Source organism: Macrotis lagotis, chromosome 1 (genome assembly GCF_037893015.1).
Source record: "Macrotis lagotis isolate mMagLag1 chromosome 1, bilby.v1.9.chrom.fasta, whole genome shotgun sequence".
Lineage (NCBI taxonomy): Eukaryota > Metazoa > Chordata > Mammalia > Peramelemorphia > Peramelidae > Macrotis > Macrotis lagotis.
The window spans coordinates 356,237,602-356,259,544 of NC_133658.1; the positions used below are offsets into that span (position 1 = coordinate 356,237,602).

Here is a 21,943-nt window from a genome sequence, read left to right on the forward strand (position 1 = left end):
CATGAGCAATTTTAATTTATATTTTCTGATAGTCAAAAGTAGGGTGGATGTTACAGATTGCTTTTACCAAATGAATATTGTACATGGTGGGGGGAGAAATTTGAAGCCCAAGGACCTGGCTTCAAAAACCAGTTATGCCATGTTTCATTTTGGATATTCATCTTTAAAATAAAGAGGACGACTGGATTAGATGACCCTTTTTTTTTTTTGGTTGGTGATTCAATAATGAAGTCTCAGTTCTAGTTATTTGTTATATTGGCCCACTTTTAAAGGCAGTAAAATCTTAACATGTTTATATTTGAGATTGTGGAATTCATATTCCCTTTTAAAAATCATTAGTGTCCCAGTTGATGTATAAACTTAATTCACACGGCTTTGGGTACTAAAGAGTTCTTCCATGTATGATCTTTGTTGATTTCCCCACTTCAAAAAAATCCTTAGTGAGATTTTTGACCCTCTGAGGTTGATTGAAGCAGAGTGTCTACAACTCAATAGTGCCAAACTCAAACAACTTACTTAAAAATTAGTTTCTTATGGCATATTTGTTAAGGTAAAGTTGACAACTTTTGACCTCAACAGAGCTACCTTGAATAAAGTAACAGGATATATGGCCTCTACCTGTACTTTAAGTGGCTTGTCCAAGGCTACACAGCTAGGTAATAAGTGTCTGAGGCTGCATTTGAACTCAGGTCCTCCTGACTCCAGGCCAGTGCTCTATCCACTGCACCACCTAGCTGCCTCCCCTCTGCCTATAAACTTTTATATAAGAACCTTGCATTCCAACACCCTGAGAACTGATAGGCTGGTTTCAAGAGTCCAAATGGAAGACATTATGTCACACCCTGATCAATTCTTTTTTGGAGGACTTAACTTTCTGAAGCCTGACGCACTGTGCAGGGACTGGATCCCACGCCCACCCCCCAACAGCACCGTGTCCACCCCCACCACACTGCCCCTTACCAGCCACCACAACAGGACTTCCTGAACTTTGATCCTAGGCAAACATCTCTACTAGATTATCTCCACCTTAGCATTTCTCAATCTGGTTGACTTTCACTACAAATTTCTTTTTTCTTGGGGCATTTCTGATACCCAGTTTTCAGATTTTTAAAAATCATCTTTGACTTGCCCCTCCGGTTGTATTGCTTTTATCATTAGAACTAGAAATAAAGCTAGAAATGACAACCATGCAGATTCAGAGATGTCAGTCTTGATAAAAAATGCTGAGTTAAATTACATATACACTTATTGAAGCTTTATCTAGTGTTTAATTTGTTCAAATTGTACTATTTTAATATCACATGAATTTTTTGCCCTATAATTTGGCTCACTATATTCAGTTTCTGTCCATTTTGTCACATCCTTAGCCCATTTCAAGTAATTGAATAAATTTCTATTTTGTACATCTAAAAAACTATAGGGGTGGCTAAGTGGTGTGCAGTGTTAGCGCTGGCCCTGGAGTCAGGAGTACCTGGGTTCAAATGTGATCTTAATAATAACCTAGCTGTGTGGCCTTGGGCAAACCACTTAACCCCATTTGCCTTGCAAAATCCTAATATATATGTAAATACATAAAAAAGTCATGGCCTATTATCATCCTTGCAATTTTCCTTTTTTAAAGTGATTTGAAAAAAAAACTAGCAATGGGACTTCTGCTTATATACATTCTCCATAAACTAGTGAGCCTTTCGAGATTGTTTCCTGTCACACTTTTTGGCTATTCTGGGGCCTTACAAGGTTCACTTTGGTTTTTTTCGCCCCAAATAGGGTTAGGTGATTTGCCCAGGGTTACACAGTATTGTGTCTGAAGCTGAATTTGAATTTGGTCCTTCTGAACACAGGGCCCTAACCACTGCTACCTTGGGGTGCCCCATACAAGATACCCAGGAAAATAAATGACTTGTCTAACTCTTTCCCCATGTAGTCTAGATTATGGGCATAGATGCAGGGACAAAGTAAGAAAGGTCCGTTTCTGAACAATCCGGCCCCAAAGCCCGAAATTAAGGCCTTAGACATAGTCAAAGCTTTTTATTATATTACACAAGGTGTGCGGGCGGGGGCGGGGTGGGAACGCCGGAGTCGCCGCGGTCAGCAGCGGATGCCCATTCCGATGGCCATAAACGTCCCGAAGGTGCCCCCACTCTGCATCATGGTTTTGCCAATTCCGCCCATCAGCTCCCGGCCCCGCATGCCGATCCTGCAGGAGGAAACCTGAATGGAGCTAAAAGGGGCGAGGCTCGCGGCCACCAGGCCAATGGGCGTCCTCCGGGCTGACCCTTGACCCGCGCCGAGCCCGGCACCACCTCCCCTGTGCCCCCGGGGGGCCCGAGCGCTGCCCCGGGCCGGGCCCGAGGGCCGCCCTCACCTGAGGCACGAGAAGGTGCCGAACAGCGCCCCGGCCGCCATGCCCACGGCGCAGCCCATCACGAAGCCCATCTTCACGCGGTCGAAGCAGGTGGGCTGGGACTGTCCGTAGGGACCCACGGCTACTGGCATCTGCGGGGGGACACGGCCAGGGCCGGAACTGAGGCGGCGCCGGGGCCTCGCCGAGGCCCGGACTACAGCCGCGTTGTGCACGTGCCCGGAGAAGGGAGGGCGCGGGTGGGGAGCCGTGCCCGGGCCCCGCACCGGGCCCCCCCAGTCCTTGGCAGCGGGCCCCCGGCCCAGCCCGAACAGCCACTCACCTCGCTTTCGGCCTCAGTCGCTCCGCTTTACGTCCCGGGAGGCGGGAAATGAATGTCGTTTCCGGGGCAGTGAGGAAGAACTTCCGGGTGATACGGACCGGAAGCAGAAGGACACTTCCGATCCCGGGGAGTAACGGAGAGGATGCTGCGGAGGGCTGTGTGGCGAGTGGCGACCAGGGTCCCGGGCCCCTCCCCTCCACGTCGGGGACTGCGCCTGCGCGGTATTGCAGCTCGGTTTCTCCCCCCAGCTCCCCACTTTCCCCATCCCACCCAAGCCTTCCATACCTCTCTCAACTCCATCCGCAACTCCGCCAAATAGTTCTTGCTCCTCGACACTTTTTAAATTACCGATCTGGACCTTGACTTTCTGAAGCCGGACGCACTGTGCAGGGACTGGATCCCACGCCCACCCCCCAACAGCACCGTGTCCACCCCCACCACACCGCCCCTTACCAGCCACCACAACCGGCTCTACCCTTCCCTGAGACCTCCCCAGCCTGGCCCGCCTTTGCACCTGCCCCCCTTCCAGCCATAAGCTTCCTGCCAAGCCTGACTTCCCTCCATCTACTCAGACCATCCAACTAACAACAAGTGGGCCTCAAACCAACCTCCCAACCCGCCCAGCCTCGGCTTCCGGCGGATTCGTCCCCCCTTGCCCATCCTTCCGCCAGCCAGATTCTCCTTTTCCCTTTAATTTGTCTTCTCTTCCCCACAGCCCCCTGCCAAGGCGCTTCCTCCTCCCTCTCTTTCAGGCCTGGACCAGTCCCCTCACCCATCTGACTTCTCAGATGCGGCCCTTCCCACCAAGGAGACAGTGTTCCGGCCCCTCTACATGGATGTGCAAGCCACTACTCCCCTGGTGGGCAAGCAACTGGGGGGCGGGATGCCAGCACCTTTTGGGAAAAAAAAAGACTGGGCAGTGTTCTTTTGAAGCCCCTGGCCCAGTGAGTGGGTGGGGTAGGATAACAGATCGTACTAGAATGTAAGCTCTTTGTGGGCAAATAATGTCGTTTTAGGTGCTCAGCACCTAAAATTGTGCCATGTACTTAGTAAGGGTTTACTAAATAATGAATTTCATGCAAATGAATAAGAGTAAAAGTAATGTGGAAAGTGTAAGGACCATATGAAAAGTAATTGGTATAGTAGAAACTTCTGCCTGTATCCAAACTGGGCAATTTTTTTCTCCATCTAGGGTCTTTTCTCATTTGCAAAACAGGCATGATAATACCACATATCTAGGGCTGTTTTTAAGAACCAAATGACTAGATGTGCCATATAAATCTAATTGTTAATATAATTTAAAGCAAGATCTGATTCAAGGATGTTCTGGTAGCTGGAGAAATGTTTCCCTGCTCCTACTTCCCATGCTTTACCCAAAAGTCAGATCTCTGCTAAACCACCTTGGCATACTTTGAGAACAAACAGGGGTGACTCTAATTTGAACTATGCTGTATCTAGGATCCTCGAGTGTTGGATGCCATGCTCCCCTATTTGGTCAACTACTATGGGAACCCCCACTCTCGGACTCATTCATATGGCTGGGAGAGTGAGGCTGCCATGGAACATGCTCGCCAGGCAAGAATAAAGAGAATGGGGGGAGTGAGACAATGGGGGGGTGGAATGGAGAATCAGGGAATAGAAGTGGACTGGGGCTTTTTTAATGGTTGGAGGGACAATATTTCTGTCATTTTGAAGTGTAAATGGTTGCAAGGGCTCCAAAAGATTCCTAAAACATAACTTGTTCTTCTTTCTGATCCTACTAAGGACAATATAGCCATGCCAGGAAATACTGAAATAATAATGGGCACAATATGATGGGGGAATCTTTTCTACTATACTATCCTTTTCCTTTCCATGAGTTAGATTTTGCGAGCTCTGTCTGGTAGTCACTTTTTTTGTCATTGATATCAAGTGTTAAGTAACTGCTCCTTCCATTCCAGCAAGTAGCATCATTGATTGGGTCTGACCCCCGTGAGATTGTCTTCACTAGTGGAGCTACTGAATCTAACAATTTAGCAATTAAGGTAAGATAAAGAAATGGGAAAAGGCAATATAAAAGTGAATCTCAGACCATCAACTGATGTCAAGGGCATTAAATATACCACCATCTTTCTGACCTGAGATGACTCCTCTGTAACAATTCAACCTTTAGAAGTTCCCATCCCAACCATCCCCACTCCTGGCACCCAACTGTAACCTATCCCTCCATTTTGTAACTTGCAGTAACACTCCACAAACTACTTCATGGAACTTCACATTGAGAGAACAAGATCTGATGTTCAATGAAAGTGTTTTGGAAAGTTGCTTATGTAGGTAGAAGCCTTTTCTCTCTCTAGGTCCATTTGGTGTATATGAATGTTTTTTCCTACCTCTCCCTGTTATCACTGTTATGTCTATTCAGGATAGAACCCTACAAGTATTTTTACATCTTCTTCAAGTGTCTGCCTCCATATGAGGTACAGATAATGGCTTACTGGTTTTATCCTATGGATCTGGTTGCAGAAATCTAAGACTTTCTTTTCAACCCCTTTTACCTCTTTCACTTTCAATAATAATTAGCTCCTATTATTTTTAGCATAATTTTTTCTTTGACTCCTTTAGCCTAAGGGAAGATTTCTATGTGAATACAATCCTAATCCAATTCTCCTTTTTCAAAACTGCTATGTAAATAAACACTCTTTAGCTCTTCAGAATAATTGATTGAATGACCTCTATCATTTCAAGGGAACAAAAGTAAATTAGATTCTTATCTGATCCTCCTACTCTTCTACACACACACACAAACTGTCCTTTTCTTGCTTTGCTGCCAATGTCAAACTCCTCTGACCTTGACCTGGAAAGTTTGGATTAGGTTTTAATTCAACTAAGGATTTTGGTTTTATCCTCTCCTTAGTATCTTAAAATGACAACATCAAATCAGAGATTTGGAAAAAAACTCTTCCCTACATGAAAATTGTTTTTTCCCTTTTGGCAATGAATATAAAAATTTGGCACCTAGGAAAGGTTTATACTAGGAAGTTTGAAAATAATATAATCCAAAATGCTACTTTCTTAGTTAAGGTAGGTAAAGAAACTATACTGTTTTATCTTAGGAAATGCCACACGATGGATGAGGAAACCTCTGAAAATTCTCTTCTGTTGCCCTCTTGTCCCTTTTCTTAGTCCTGAAAGGAATGAGAGACACTTTTCTAAGTATTTTCTCTTTTCCCATCAACTTCTAGGGGGTGGCCAGATTTTACAAATTACGGAAAAGGCATGTAATCACTACACAAACAGAGCACAAATGTGTGCTGGACTCCTGTCGTTCTCTGGAAGCAGAGGGCTTTCGGGTCACTTATCTCCCAGTACAGAAGAGTGGAATCATTGATCTGAAGGTGAGAAGTTCTCTCAAGTTGGAACTGCTTCAGAAGAGGGAATAGATCTTGGCTGAAACATTATTCCCTACTATTCCTCTATTAAAACTGTGCCCATTCATTGAGGCTAGACTGGTCTGCCACATATCTCACCAACATTCCAAGCCTATCTTCCTCCATGCTCCAAAATTGAGCATGTAGTTTCCCCTTCACTTACTTGAATATAGGCTCTACTCTTTTTAGAAAGCCTTCTCTTTCTCTTCTGCCCAATGTTACCTCTTTCTCTAATGATGCATTCCTAACTGCTCTCATGGCAATTTTCCAATTTTCATTGTTTTCCCTTTTGTATATAAAGAGCAGGTTAGTTCCTCTTCAGTATCATTCCTAAAGAGAAGACCTAATGACTATGTGTGGAAATGTTGTTGAGGAGAATTCTAATGTAGATACTTGTCCTGTGCAAAAGAGGCAGAATGGAGTAATGGATAAATAGCAGGCAAAGTCAGAAGGATCTTGGTGCAAATCCTTCTTCAGACATTTACTGACTTTGTGACCCTGAGCAAATCACTCAACCTCTCAGTGACCCAAGCAACTCTCAAAGAAAATAATGCAAAAAACTGCTGATTTGAATTTGTAGTGGGGGCTTTCTCATTAGGAGTCATACATCATTGAAATTTCAATTGCAAAGCCCAAATTCCAGCCTCCTAAAAATGGATTGAATTGCTGTCCTTTACATGTCTGAAATTCTCTGTTTTTCCTTTATCCCAATTGATCTATCAGATTCTTGAAGGCTAGGAGGCAAGGCATAAATCTTAGACTTCTTTGTATACCCCTGCCCCAGCACCTAGCCTTGTGCCTTATACATATAAATAATTAGTTTTTTTGGTGATGAATTGAGAGATGCTGTTATTCATATCATTTGCTTTAGATGTAGTGTGCCCACCTCCTTGGAGTTTATAGTCCTACTGTACAGCTTGCATCCTATGTAAATCAGAGGAGATTGTATTTTCTAAAGCTGGGGATGATGATTTGCTGAGAAGGGAAAGAAAGATATAATCAAGTTCCCCTTCTTCCTCACTATACCCCAGTTTTATCTGTTTAGGAGCTGGAGGCAGCAATACAGCCAGACACAAGCCTTGTCTCTATCATGACTGTGAACAATGAGATCGGAGTGAGGCAGCCTATTGAAGACATTGGTGAGTAGTTTGGGTTCTGCTTCCTGCCAAGGTCCTCAGTTTTGGAGTGGTAGGCAACTCCCTAACACTAAAGGGGAAAAAATTTGAATTAAGCCATTTAATATCCTTAGCACTTAGCACTTCCTATTATGGTCTGGTGTGGATTTGTAGAGGTGAGATCAAATTCTTCTATATCAAGGCATTGAATACACCCAGCCGCTCTGTTGAATTGAGCAATAGATTAGCATTGTGGTAGATTCCAGGCATCTTTTGCACAGAAATATACTTATTGTTCCTCTGTGTTTCCAAATTCTTTCTCTTCTAAGTCAGTTCTTTTTTAAAAATTTTTTTATTCTGACTTGAAGTACCTCCCCAAAATGAACATTTTCCACATAAACAGCAGAGCACAGAAAGAGGATTTTTTTTATAAATCATCAGTTTCTATTTCATAGGGGTTTTTTTTTTGTTTTAAAAAATAAAAAAAAAATTGGACACAGTACTTTTAGAACTGTCTTGCTTGTCTGTGCTTTCTTCTGAACTTCCTTCTGTTCATTTCTATGCAGTCTTTAAATATTTCAGTGGTTTTCTTTTTTTGGTGTCACTTTTGCTAGCCCTCACCACTACCCAATCCTTACTTCCAATTTAAAACAGAGTGGGGAGAGGGAATCCTTGCAGCAAATAACATAGTCAAGTAAAACAAATCTTCATAGTGATGTATACATACATAAAATATGTGTATGGTCTCTTTTTTGGAACTATCACTTCTCTGTCAGGAGCTGGGTAACATGCTTCACCATATCCTCTGGAGGCCATGGTCTTTGCTTTGATTACAGTTTTTAAGTCTTTCAAAGTTGTTTTCCATAGGCAGAACCAAGATGGCAGAGTAATGACAGAGATTCCCCTGACCTCTCCCACAAACCACTCCAAATATTTTTAAATAATGATTCTAACCAAATTCTATAATGGCAGAACCCACAAAAAGACTGAGTGAAACAATTTTCCAGTCCAAGACAACTGTGAAGATCCATAGGAAGGGTCTGTTAATACTGGGATTAGAAAAAGCCCACAGTATAGCAGGTGTCTCAGAGCAAACTATCAGCAGTCATCCAGGAATAGACCATAAGGCTCCTGGGTCTGTGGTAGCATTGGTTTCCAGATCTCTCAGCCCAGGGATTGTCAAGATGTTTTTCATTATAATGTTCTCTTACAAATTCCCTGGGTTCTGCTTATTTCAGTCTGATTAGTTAGTTCATTATTTCTTCATCTTTTCTTACAGTATATCTATATTCCACTACATTCATATGCTACAATATGTTCAGCTCTTCCTTGATTGATGAGTACTCCTTTATTTTTCAGCGCTTTTCTTTTTATTCTTTGTAATTTCCCCTTTGGGATCAGGTAATTTGTTTTAAGATTTCTTGAAATACAATGTTTAAGTTCTTTTTGTGGTCATGGTTTTCAGGTAGTACAGTGATAATTAAATTAGCTCTCCTGGATCGGTTTTCAAAATAAATTGGTTTTTGCTGAAATAACATTACATTTTCTTTAGCTTTTTCCACTCTTGATTTTGTTGTCATTAACTTCTATTTGGTCTATTCTAATTTTCAGGGAAGTTTTTTTTTCCCCCTTGGTTAATGTTTTATACTTCTTGTTCCAAGTTGTTAATGTTTTTTCCAAATCTTTTTTCTGTATCTTCTATTTCATTTTTCCAGTGGTTCCCTATCACCTTAAAATTGAATTTTTAAGTCTCTTTTTATGTCTTAGGGCAGAGAATCTGAATTTGGGGTATCCAGATCTGAGCATTTTCAGGACCATACTTGGTCATTACTTTCAGTGATTTCAAGGGTTCAGGCCACCATGGGGCTTTCCCAAGGCAGCCTCCATTCATACTTTGTTAGGATACATAACCTTGCAAGCTCCACATGTTTCTTTTCAGGCTAAGTGGCTACCACCTTGTTTGCCTGAGTTGGATAGGAGCTGAATTTGCTGATGATCCCCTTTCCCAATTTCTATGGGCTTATGGCTGATTTTTTTGTATAGTTCTGGGTTGGAAGAAGTCATTTCATCGATTTTCTCATTTGAATTTATTGATCATCACTCAGCCTGGTTTTTTAGATTTTTATCAGAGTAAGATAAGTGGAACTGGGCTGCCTACCTCACTTCAGACAGTCACCTTGGCTACCAGACCAATTCTTCATGAAGCCTTTTAAGAGACACCATTTGACTTTGTAATATGGGGTCATTGTTCATTGCTTCCCTATATCTTCTAGGAATCTAAATATGCAAAGAAAAATCATATAGTTCCATAGGGTGTTTTCCATAAGAAAATGAGGAAATCATGGGTTAAGTGTTGTTGTTTTTTTAATTCTTTCTCATTTCTTATCAAGAAAATTAAAAGCCAAGACAGCTAGAGGCTTTGAGTGGCAGAGTGTCATGCAGCAGCAGACTCCTGGCCTAGAGACTAGTGTTGTGCTTCCTGCTTTTTGGATCTGTGGGATCCAAAAATGTCAGAGTGATACTTCCATAGGATATTTGAACAACCCACCATGTATTCTATTGATGTCTTCTTAGGACAGATTTGCAGTTCCCGTAAAGTGTATTTCCATACGGACGCAGCTCAAGCAGTTGGAAAAATCCCAATCAATGTGAATGACATGAAAATTGATCTCATGAGCATCAGTGGTCATAAACTTTATGGCCCAAAAGGTACAGAAAATCCCAGAGTTTCTCATTATGTAAACCTCACAGTGGGAGTCTGTTTGAAGCATAGCATTTTATTGACATTTGTCCCTAGAAAAAATACTGTCTGTGACTGTAGAGTGGTATCATGTCACCTGTCAGCTAGAACTTTTACATTTTACATTCTGCCTTTCCCTTCTTGCACCCATATGGAACTCGGTTTACCTGGGATTCCCTTAGCTTCTACTTCAAAAGCACTCAAAAGCCTCTGTAGCTCTGTAATTGATGCCAACAATAAGGTTTTCTGTGCCATTGTACTGCATAAATATCTTGTAAATCTACCTGCATGAGACAGAAAATGGACTCCTTGCTAAATTCACATTCTGGAAGGGTTTACTTCTTCATTTACTCTTATACCCTAGATAGCATCATTGATAGATCATTCATCATGTACAAAAGGTACTCTCTACTGTGTGCTAGGTTTAGGGGAAATCAGAAATGATCACAACCTTAGGGAGTACAATCTAATTGGCACCATAATTAAAAAGTGGAAATACTGTGCAAAAAATCATAGAGTATTATGGGCAAAATAGACTCAGAATAAAGAAACAATCATAGTAGAGTACTTTTCACCATTTTTGAGGTCAGTATTCTCATCCAGTTTCTCTCTTTCCTTTGTTCTTCAGGAGTTGGTGCAATCTACATCCGCCGTCGACCCCGAGTGCGTGTGGAGGCCTTGCAGAGTGGGGGAGGCCAGGAACGGGGCATGCGCTCTGGGACAGTGCCCACCCCCTTAGTGGTTGGGTTGGGGGCTGCCTGTGAAGTAGCACAAGAAGAGATGGAGGTATAGAGAAAAAGCTCCCTCCTCACCTTTTTATCTTCATGCTTTGTTGTTGTTTAGTTGTTTTTGATTGTATTTGATCTTCATGAACCCTTTTGGGGTTTTCTTGATAAAGATACTGCAACAGTTTGTCATGTCCTTCTTCAGCTCATTTTACAGATGAAGAAACTGAGATAAAAGTGGTTAAGTGACTTTGTCCAGGGTGACACAGCTAGTATATGTATGAGGTCAAATTTGAGCTCAGGAAAATAAATCTTGCTGACAGGACTGGCACTCTATCCACTACACAATCTAGCTGTCTTTTATCCTATTCCATGACTACCTTTCTGAAAACTCCTCTCTGTGAGTTAAATATAGATAGAGATGACTGAAACACAGTGGAGTTTCAGTCAGCCCTGCTGTTGTACCCCTCTCCTCTTCCCCCCTCCACCAAGAACCCTTAGACTTTGCTGAGTAGGGAGCTTCTCCTGGCTCCTAGAGTCCATTCTTTAGGAAGGAGAAATGGATTTGTGCTGACTTTGTCACTGAATAGCTTGGTAACTTTGTACAACTCATTGAAAATTTCTGGACTTCAAAGTGAGGGGGATGGGATTATGTATTATGATCTCTGAGATTTCACCCAGTTTGGGCATTTTGTAATTCTGAACCATTTTCTCCATTATGGATATTTTTGAACTATTTTTCAAACATCTTGGACTAGGCAGGAGCCTGATATTTCTGAGCACTATATTTAAAACAGGATATTAGTGTTCTCCACTACCTTCCTTTGCATATCTCATGTGAATTCTTGAATCTCCCGGGAGACCTGACAACTTATGCTCCTGTCATACTCTGCTATGTTTTTCAGAATGACCATAAGAGGATTTCCTTGCTAGCAGACAGATTGGTAGAGAAGATAATGAGCAACCTTCCTGATGTGGTGATGAATGGGGACCCACAGCAGCACTATCCAGGTCTGGCTCCCTCCCTTTGCAGTCTACATTCTCTTCTCTAGTCTAGGGAAGCGTAAAAGAATTCTCATAAGAGATTCTTTCCCTCAGGTTGTATCAACTTGTCCTTTGCTTATGTAGAAGGGGAAAGTCTGCTGATGGCACTAAAGGATGTGGCTTTGTCTTCAGGCAGGTGAGTAAGGCCATAGTAGGGTTAAGGGATGTAGTAAGTCTTAATCAAATTGACTCCTGTTAGTATTCATAGAACCTTCTAGTTTTTGGATAATATGTGGAAAAGTTCTTTGACAGAAGCTCAAAGTAATATACAGTAGTATTTTTAACTGTAACATACTGGGGAGACATGAGTAACATCAACCAGATATCATAATGCCAGAGTGGGCCTGAGGATACTTAGGTTGACCACAGACAGTGCTAGAGGTTCAGAGCAAACAGTAGCTTTCAGATTTAAAGGAATGGTTCCAAGCTTCCCTGAAGTATTAGTTTCAGGAGACACATATCTGAACTTGAAGATAAGTATTCCTCTGTAGCAGCATTTCCACTAACTGGCCTTTCCTGTTATACATATCCTAAAAAAGCAAGGTATCATCTTGCTGTAAGCCTTTTCCAGCTTCTATAGTTTTATCATTTGAAGTCTTGCTTAAACAGAAGATCAAAGAGCTCAACAAAGAACTGGAAGTTATCTCTGAGCCTTTGGCATCTACAGACCAGAATTTATAGAGCTCTAATCAGAAAGATGGTAGTGGTGGGGGCTGGTCAAGGGCTTCACTGACAGGAGTTAGGGGGCAGTTAGATGGTGCAGTGGATAGAGCACCATAGAGCAGCAGCCCTGGAATCTAGCAGATCTGAGTTCAAATCTCATCTCTTGTCTTAGACACTTGACTTTACTAGTCATGTGACCCTGGACATGTTACTTAAACCTCAATTGCTTCACAAAATCAAAATTTTAAAAAATAGGAAAAGGAAGGCAAAAAAAGTTAGTAGATGTTTATTAAGCCCCTAGTGTGTGGAAGGTGCTATGATAAGTGGTAGAACAGAATGGAAAGTCAGAAAAATCATAATGTCCTGGCAGTGGGGCATAAGAGAATAATTCTCTGGTCTGCCCTCAAGTGGAGGCTGAGTTCACTCTCCTCTGACAGCAGAGGGTGCTAAGGAGGTGTGAGCACCCATGGCTGACTAGATCTTATGGGACTAGGAGATTTCACAATAAACAGTTCACTGGTTAGTGGTGAAGTCAAGTCCAAAATGACTGACTGGAAATGAGGTATAGCCTGAGGAGTTTGGTTTATAATTGTGATTTGTCTTTCTAGCGCCTGCACCTCTGCATCCCTGGAACCATCCTATGTGCTTAGAGCCATTGGCACAGATGAAGACTTGGCTCACTCCTCCATCAGGTCAATGGGATAGGGCTGTGGCTCTCCTTCCCCTTCCTTCCTTTCTCTCCGTTCATCCCTTTCTCTCTCTCTCTCTCTCTCTCTCTCTCTCTCTCTCTCTCTCTCTCTCTCTCTCTCTCCCTGTTTGTCTCTCCCTCCCTCCTCCTCTCTTTTCCATCCATTCCCCCTCTTCTTTGTCTCCTGCTTTCTTTCTCTTCTTTTCTTCCTTCTTTTCTCTCTCTCCCCCCTCTCTTCCCCCTCCCTGTTCTCTCTGACTCCCTTTCTCCCTGTTCTCTCTCCTTTTTCTCCTCCCTCTTCTTTGTCATTCAAATATTTCCTGAATTAATGAGTTCTCCAGTGTCTACCCTGGCCTTGTGACATAATGCAATGCATTTCAGGTTTGGCATTGGTCGTTTCACCACAGAGGAAGAGGTGGACTACACAGCTGAAAAATGCATCTTTCATGTTAAAAGACTACGGGAAATGAGGTATGACATCTCCCCTGAAATAATATTGAAAAGAACATTGAATTTGATCTCAAACATCCTCTATTTGAATCTCATCTCTGCTATTTGCTATCTCTATGACTCTGAACAAGTATCGTAGTCTCTTGGGACTCCAAACAGGTTCTCCATCTGTAAAATTAGAATATTAGACTAGATAATCTCTAAAATCTCTTCCAACCTTCCAATCTTAAGATCTTGTCCTAAGGTCCAAAATAAAATAGTAACTTATCTCTGGGTACCTAAAGTCCCCTGTCCTGGGTACATGATCTTAACGACATTCTGAGTACTACTGAATTCCCATATTTAGGCATCCTTGTGGTTTGAGATGGGAGAACATAAATATCCCTGACTGAAAGTACAGAGGCTGCATTAGGGAGCCTCCTGATCTCTTATTAAAGGCTTAAAGTCCCTGGCCACTATCTGCTAACCTTAGAACTGCCCTTGGGAGAATCAGAGCTCATGGTCTTCCCTTCAAGGTCCAGAAAAGGTAGACACTGCAATGAAAACTACCCAGAGTTTGACTCCTCTCCCAAGATATCTTGGGGTCAGGCAGCTGTTTCCCTCTTCCTTTGTGCTGGGATGACCTTTCTGGGTCTAGATTATTGTTTATAGTGGCTTGGGCCAGAAAGGAGTGAGCTCCTTATGAGTGAGACATGGCCTCTGCCTTAAAGCTAGCAAGTGAGAGCGGCCCCTGAGAGAGTTATGTCCTTGACATGTGTCCAGCAGGGACCTTTCTGCTCCTTGCAGGCTTTCTCTGGGCCCCCAGAAACACCTTTCTTAGTGGCCCTGCCTCCACCTTTCCAGTCCCAGAGGAAATAACTGCTGATTTTTTCAGGAAGGGAGGGGGCAGGGAGGAAAGAAAGGAAGAAGAAAAGAGGGAGGAAGGGGATAAGCATTTATTAAGTGCTTCCTTGAGCTTACTCTCTAAAGGAAAAACCTGTGCACACAAAGGATTGGGGGCAAGGGGGAAGGGGTTGAAATTGCTTACCCACCTGGTTTTTAAAGTCTCTCCTGTGGGAGGAGGGGTGCAGGATGGGGAGGGGTGTTCCTAGATGAGCTGGCTGCCTGAGGGGTGAGGGTACCCAGAGTGAGGGAGACTGCAGTCATCCAAGGAAGTTCATTTGGCATAAGTGCTGCAGTAAAGACCTAATCTGGAAGTCCAAAAGATTAGATTCAAGGCCAGGAAGGGAATGAGAGGAGGCCAGGGGAGCTTTGCATGCAGAAGTGGCCCCTGGACATAGTGGTTATGCAGTAAGGGCCCTGATGTAGTGATTGCTCTGTTACTCCATCCAGTAATGTCTTTCTCTCTCATTGACAGCCCACTGTGGGAAATGGTACAAGATGGAATTGACCTGAAAACCATTAAGTGGACACAGCATTAGACTGGATATCTCACCATTTCTCTACTTCTTCCCATCTCACTGACCTGAGAACCAACTGAGTCCTTTCTGTTACAAAACTACCACAGTCCAGATGGTTTTCTACTATATTCACTACAATCCAGAGGACTCCAACATCACATTGTTTCTAGGACATAGTTCTCTGCTCCCAAATTCAGATCTTTCATGCTGTTCAGAAAGTCTCTTTCTCCTCCAGCATTAGAAGGTGGACCTCCACACATCCTAGACCAACAAGAACACCTGAATAGGAGTAATAATGCTGTTTCTGCTTTGTGTTGAGGTAGACCTGAAGAAAGGAAAGACCCCTATGATCTACGCTTGCTACATGATATATCAGTTCTGCTCAGGTGTTTTGACTTCTTCACAAGCTAATATGCTCAAGTTATATTTCTGTATGGACCTAGTTTTTCTTAGAGGGTACTCACTATGTCTGTTCCTACCTTTTTTTTTTTCCTTTTTTTCGTCACAGGTAACTGTAAATATATCTGTATTATTCTAATTTGCATTCCTTAATATAAAATCTCTTAATTTGTGAATTAAAGAAGTAAACCCTCATATTCTGATTTCTTAGTGTTAGCTTTAGGGAAAGGTGAAGAGTATAAAGAAATGGTTTCAAGTGTGAACTATGGGATAATTCATAGCAACCATTCCAGAGGTACATATATGCCTGCATGTGTTTGAGTCAGGCCTGTTTCTTTAAATGCCCTTTTATGGAATAGGATTTGTACTCTATTTGCTTTTTCTATTATAACCCTCTAATGCTTTTTCATTCATTTATTTATTCACTCATATATATTTACATATTAAAAGTTATCTTAGAACTAGCCAAATCTACTCATAAAGTTCATATAAGCTTTCAGAATATAAACTCAATCCTTTTTTATCAGTGTAGTCACTATTAACATTGAATATATGAAAACTGTTTAAGGGTGGATCCTTGACATTTTGGAATGTAAGTTATAGAAATCATGTTATTATTTTTAAGTTAAAACTTTTTTGACTATTGTATTATTTTTATCTTAATGGTATTTTTTCTCAATTACATATAAAGATATTGTTCAATATTTATTATGTTTTTGGTTATAGTATGGCAGTAGGATTAAATGACTTGCCCAAGATCATGCCACTAGTAAGTATCTAGTGTCTGAGGTCATATTTGAACTCAGGCCCTCCTGACTCCAGGGCTGGTGCTCTATCCACTAGCTGCCCCTCTTGACATTTATTTTCGCAGAATTTTTGAGTTAACAGATTTTTCTCCCTTCCTCCTTTACCTTCCCCCTCCTCAAGTAGCAATCAATTAGAAATAATTATACATATATAATCATGTATAAAAGAAAATATAATTTTAAAATTGGAAGGAACATCAAAGGCAATCTGATCCAACCCTCTCACTTTATAAACAAGGACTAAGACCTAGATTAGTGAAATGATTTATCCCAGGTCACAGCTCATACCTGGATTCAAGGCATTGAACCTAAGTCGTTTGCCTCCAAATATTTTCAAATAGCTTATTTAATACAATTTCCCATGTAAGGACCCCTCCTTTAGCACTGATGATACCAATTCCTTGCTATTACTGTGGATTACAAATCACTAGTGCCATTTTTATACCAGTTTTCAAAATGACTAAATCAACAGGTGACTTACCAAAAAAGCTAATTTTTTTTAAATTTAATATTTATTTATTATCCTTTTGTACAATTTTTTTATACATTAATAAAATGTTCTTGTTTAAGAGTAAACAAAATAGGGGCGTCTAGGTGGCATAGTGGATAAAGCACCGGCCCTGGAGTCAGGAGTACCTGGGTTCAAATCCGGTCTCAGACACTTAATAATTACCTAGCTGTGTGGCCTTGGGCAAGCTACTTAACCCCATTTGCCTTGCAAAAACCTAAAAAAAAAGAAAGAAAAAAAAGAGTAAACAAAATATCTCCTCCCCCCAAAAATATAGACTCACTTGAGCGATAAATGGGAGAGAGAAAAAATTAAAATTAAAATTAAAAAAAATAGTAATAATTGTAGGTATGGCCAGATGGCGCAATGGACGGAGCACCAGCCCTGGATCCAGGAGCACCCAAGCCCATATCCGGCCCTGTACACCCAACAATCACCCAGCTGTGCGACATGCAAGCCACTCCAACCCCACTGCCCTGCATAAACCAAAAAAAGAAAAAACAAGACCTAAAATAAAATAGTAATAATAGTAGGGGTGGCTGGGTGGTGGACAGAGCACTGGCCCTTGATCCAGGAGCACCCAGGTCTGAATCTGGCCTCAGACACCCAACGATCCCACTGCTATGCAGCCCCAGGCAGGCCACCCAGCCCCATTTGCCCTGCACCCCCCCAAAATAATAATAATAATAAAAAGTTTGCTTCAGTCTATGTTCCAACCCCCACCAACTCTGTTACGGGTGGATCACATTTCTTTATGATAAGTCCATCATAAAAGTTACTTCCATATTTTTCCACTGTTGCCATTGCTGATAGCAACTCCCTCCTTTCCTATTTCTCCACTACCATGTACTATATTCTTTCTCTCCTTTCACTGACTCTGCTGTAAGGTGGCACAACAGACAGATCCCCGGCTCTGGGGCCCCAACCCCACATACCACCCCTTAGGCCCAGCATCCACCCGGCCCTATGGTCCCTGACAGGCCATCCAATCTCAGCCCCTTGTAAGATGTAAAAAAGAAAATGTGTTATATCTGACCACTCTCCCCCCATGGTCCATCCTTTCCTCCATCACTCACATCCCCCCCCTCCCTGTCCCTCCCCTTCTTACTCCAGATTTCTATACCCCATTGAATATATATGCTGTTTCCTCTCCTAGCCACCTCCGATGAGAGTGAAGATTTCCTCATTCCCCCTTGCCTTCCCCCCTTCCATATCATTGCAATAGCTCATTGTAATAAAGAAAAATCTTATTACATGAAATATCTTGGCCTATTCCCCCTCTCCTTTTTTCTTTCTCCTATCACATTTCACTTTTTTCTATTGACTCCCATTTTTACACCATATTATCTTTGAATTCAGCTTTCTCCTGTGCTTCAACTATAAAAGCTCCCTCTACCTGCTCTATTAGCTGAGAAGGTTCATATAAGTATTATCAGTGTCATTTTTCTATACAGGAATAGATGCAGTTCATCATCATTAAATCCCTCATATTTTCCCCTTCTCCAATCTCCATGCTTCACCTGAGTCCTGTATCTGAAGATCAAACCTTCTGTTCAGCTCCAGCCATTCCAGCAGGAACATTTGAAATTCCCCTGGTTCATTGAAAGTCCATCTTTTTCCCTGGAAGAGGACATTCAGCCTTGCTGGGTAGTTGATTCTTGGTTGCATTCTAAGCTCTTTTGCCTTCCGGTATATTATATTCCAAGGCTTACGAGCTTCCAATGTAGTTGCTGCTAAGTCCTGTGAGATCCTGATTACAGCTCCATGGTATTTGAATTGTGCCCTTCTGGCTGCTTGTAATATTTTCTCTTTGACTTGGGAGTTCTGGAACTTGGCTATAATATTCCTGGGGGTTGGTTTTTTGGGACCTCTTTCTCAGGGGGATCTGTGGATTCTCTCAATTTCTATTTTGCCCTCTGCTTCTATGATATCAGGGCAGTTTTCCTGTAGTAATTCTTTGAAAATGATATCAAGGCTCTTTTCCTGATCATGACTTTCAGGTATTCCAATAATTTTTAGATTATCTTTCCTAAATCTGTTTTCCATATCAGTTGTTTTTTTCAATGAGATGTTTCCCATTTTCTTCTAATTTTTCATTCTTTTGGTTTTGAAGTATTGAGTCCTGATTTTTAGTAAATTCATCAATCTCCCTGAGTTCTAGTCTTTGTCTGAAGGATTTGTTTTCCTCAGAGAGCTTTCTTACCTCTTTTTCCTTCTGGCCCATTCTGTTTTTTTAAAGCATTCTTCTCCTCAATATTTTGAACTGTTTTATCCATTTGACCTAAGCTGGTTTTTAACATGCTATTTTCTTCAGCATTTTTTTGGATTTCCTTGACTAGGCTGCTGACTTCATTTTCATGTTTTTCCTGCATCTCTCTCATTTCTTTTCCCAGTTTTTCTTCCAACTCCCTCATTTGATTTTCAAAGTCTTTTTTGAGCTCTGTCATAGCCTGAACCCAATTTCTGTTTTTCTTGGAGTCTTTAGATGCAGGAGTTTGTGCTTCCTCATCTTCAGACTGAGTGCTTTGATCCTTCTTGGGCTCACAGGCAAAATATTTCTCAATGGTCTTCCTCTTGTTTCTCTGCTTGCTCATTTTCCCAGCCTTAACCTGTTTTGGGGGGTGCTTCCTGAGCTTTTGGGACACTCCCACAAGGATCTCAGTGTGTGAGGCTCTGTCCTTCCTTCTGGTTAGCCAAGGGGCTGAGGTGGGGGGGTCTCTGCTGTTATATGTGGGGGTCTAGGCTGCAATCAGGATCTGAATGTGGTCAGAGCTCCAGAGTCCTGTTCCAGGGGCAGAGCTCTGCAGTCTCTCTCTCTCCACTCCCCTCCCTAGGTTCAATGGACTCATGTGCTGGGGGCTCCTGCTTACCAGCTCCGTCTGCTTGTTTCCTGGATCTGGACTGCCTTGCACTGCTATCTGTGTGCCCTGAGGGCTCGCTCTGGCAGAGGTCCCCTGCTGTTCCCCCAATCTGTGCCTGCTGCTCACCGGGGCATAGATCAGGAAACTCCGCTGCTTCTGGGAGCTGTGGCTCCCAGTACCCTGGGGCTGCCTCCAGGAGGCTGAAGTTCTTTCGCTCTAGTGGGCCACCTGGTGGGCCGCCCCTCCAACCCTGGTGAGCAGAGCCTTTCTGCTCTTTTCCAGGTAACCTTGAATAGGAGAACTGCCTCACTGGGTCCCTCTGTAGGTTCTCTCTCTTGATAATTTAGTTTGAGTCCTTTGTTTAGAAGTTTTATGAGATAGTGCCTAAGAGAGGATCCTCTCTTGTTGCCATCTTGGCTCTGCCCCCCACTAATGTGTTTTTAGGAAACATTAAGAGAATAGCATCCTGAACCAGAGAGAGAATAATCTCCCCTCTGTCTTGCACCCTGGTTAGATTATATCTGTGGTATTTTATATGTTTTGGGGAAGAATAATGAGTGCACCCAAAAGAGTTTGGGGATGGGGTTAATTACTATGCTACACATGAATTGTTTGAAACCAATTGGGATCTTTATCCAAAAGAAAAAAAGACCTGGAGAAAGATAATTGTGGACTTTAGGTATTTGAAAGGCCCTCATATGCAAATGAGGTTCTATTCATCTCAGAATCTGTGATTCTAGGAAGTAGTCTCTGAAGTGTTTCAGTGGACCTATCTCTTTTTCAGTGAATTTATCTTTTTTTTTCCCCTTCAGGCCTCCATAAAGGATCTACACCAGTGATAACAAGTTTAGAAATGGGGTCCATTAAACTCTACATAGGGATCCTTGTAGGCTGTATATTAACCTAGAAAACTATTAATATTAAACCATAGCTGAATAAAAATTCCCTAAACAAAACCTCATCAAGAGGCCATTAGGTAGCCTATTTAAAGGGGGTCACTGATGACTACTTCCTCCCCCCCCAATTTAGCCCATTCCTCTGGGACAGATCTTGATAGGAAGATATTCCTCACATGAAGCTCAAATCTGCTTCTTTACAACTTCTTGTTACCCCTTTGTTTTCTAGTTCAAAAAGAACAAGTCTATTCTTCTATCTATGTCAGGGGCTCCAATTTCTTCCGTTGAAATAAAGGTTTAATGTGTCTAACAGACACATTACCCTTATCAGCATTCAAGCACTGGGAAAGAAGCAAAGGGAAAGAACCAGGGAACATGGGAGTCAATTAAATCTTTCTTAGGTACATCTATTCCTCAAGGTTCCAATCCTGTCAATAGCATTTCAGGTAGAATAGTATCTGGTTGTTTTTTTTTTTTTTCTGAAAGCATTGCTAAACTTTTGTTACTATATTTTAGATATATTTTTCATTATCTAACAGGCACAATAGATATTATTTCCTAACAGGCAAGATTGTATGAGTCAAGAGATAGATAGGGAGCCCCTGTTCTATCTTTTTTTTTAGGTTTTTTTTTTTTGTAAGGCAAACGGGGTTAAGTGGCTTGCCCAAGGCCACACAGCTAGGTAATTCTTAAGTGTCTGAGACCGGATTTGAACCCAGGTACTCCTGACTCCAGGGCTGGTGCCCCCCCCCCCCCCCCGTTCTGTTCTATCTTAATTAGGCCCTTCCTACCATACCATGATGGCCCTTTATACGTTTTCTCCTTGTACTACTGCTCCACCCGCCCCCCCCCCAACAGATCTTCTCAAAATTAAATTTCTCCAATTCCTCCAACCATTTTGGTAGAAGTACCAGTCCCCTCTCCAGTTCTACTCTGTTCTGCTTTGTCAATATCTACCTAAAATGTGGTGCTCCGAACTGAACACAACACCACATTGGACCATAGTAATTGTACAATTGTTTATCCTAGTATTATTCCTTATTAGTGCAGACTGTATTTGCTTTTGGGGGGGGGGAGGAAGGGTGATCTGAGATATCTACACCTTCCTGCTTATTCCCTGTCCATTGTTATGGGTGCCTGGGGATCAGGAATCCTCTACATACCCTGAAAAGATGGAAGAGTAATTGGGAGGAGCTTCAGGAAACAAGTAGAATGTAGGTATTTAGAATTTTCCTTTTATGTTTGCTACATTAAGTGAACTTATATGGTTACTTTATTGCCTATGAACTGAGAATGACAGAATATTCCAGGTATAGCCTACAGGTAGATCTGTAAGGTATACAAATTTAATATTTTTGAACAGTATTTTTTTTTTAGGTTTCTTTTTTGCAAGGCAAATGGGGTTAAGTAGCTTGCCCAAGGCCACACAGCTAGGTAATTATTAAGTGTCTGAGACCGGATTTGAACCCAGGTACTCCTGACTCCAAGGCCGGTGCTTTATCCACTGAGCCACCTAGCCTCCCCTGAACAATATTTCTTAACATCCCCTAGGACAAA

At 42.1% G+C, this 21,943-nt stretch overlaps 2 protein-coding genes across 2 annotated transcripts; one reads left to right on the forward strand and one right to left on the reverse strand.

Moving 5' to 3' along the window:
* Positions 1 to 2,013: 2,013 nt before the first annotated feature.
* Positions 2,014 to 2,848, reverse strand: LOC141505833 (reactive oxygen species modulator 1). Its single transcript, XM_074212057.1, has 3 exons — positions 2,685 to 2,848; positions 2,366 to 2,496; positions 2,014 to 2,197 (listed from the first exon to the last, which is right to left on the reverse strand). Exons 2-3 carry the CDS (start codon positions 2,494 to 2,496, stop codon positions 2,089 to 2,091), a joined length of 240 nt encoding a protein of 79 aa, XP_074068158.1. The 5' UTR covers positions 2,685 to 2,848; the 3' UTR covers positions 2,014 to 2,088.
* Positions 2,333 to 15,925, forward strand: LOC141505832 (cysteine desulfurase). The gene is made up of 13 exons (XM_074212056.1): positions 2,333 to 2,905; positions 3,437 to 3,543; positions 4,143 to 4,259; positions 4,625 to 4,708; positions 5,906 to 6,058; positions 7,137 to 7,230; positions 9,781 to 9,915; positions 10,575 to 10,732; positions 11,577 to 11,682; positions 11,770 to 11,851; positions 12,987 to 13,070; positions 13,448 to 13,537; positions 14,874 to 15,925. Exons 1-13 carry the CDS (start codon positions 2,827 to 2,829, stop codon positions 14,935 to 14,937), a joined length of 1,353 nt encoding a protein of 450 aa, XP_074068157.1. The 5' UTR covers positions 2,333 to 2,826; the 3' UTR covers positions 14,938 to 15,925.
* Positions 15,926 to 21,943: the final 6,018 nt, after the last annotated feature.

Excerpts from the sequence above, each read along its gene's own strand:
- LOC141505833 (XM_074212057.1), bottom strand. The coding sequence starts at position 2,496 with ATGCCAGTAGCCGTGGGTCCCTACGGACAGTCCCAGCCCACCTGCTTC. Across the intron at positions 2,198-2,365 it reads GGCACCTTCTCGTGCCTCAG|GATCGGCATGCGGGGCCGGG; the intron begins GTGAGGGCGGCC and ends TTCCTCCTGCAG.
- LOC141505832 (XM_074212056.1), top strand. The coding sequence starts at position 2,827 with ATGCTGCGGAGGGCTGTGTGGCGAGTGGCGACCAGGGTCCCGGGCCCC. Across the intron at positions 10,733-11,576 it reads TAGCACAAGAAGAGATGGAG|AATGACCATAAGAGGATTTC; the intron begins GTATAGAGAAAA and ends TATGTTTTTCAG. Across the intron at positions 13,071-13,447 it reads TTGGCTCACTCCTCCATCAG|GTTTGGCATTGGTCGTTTCA; the intron begins GTCAATGGGATA and ends AATGCATTTCAG.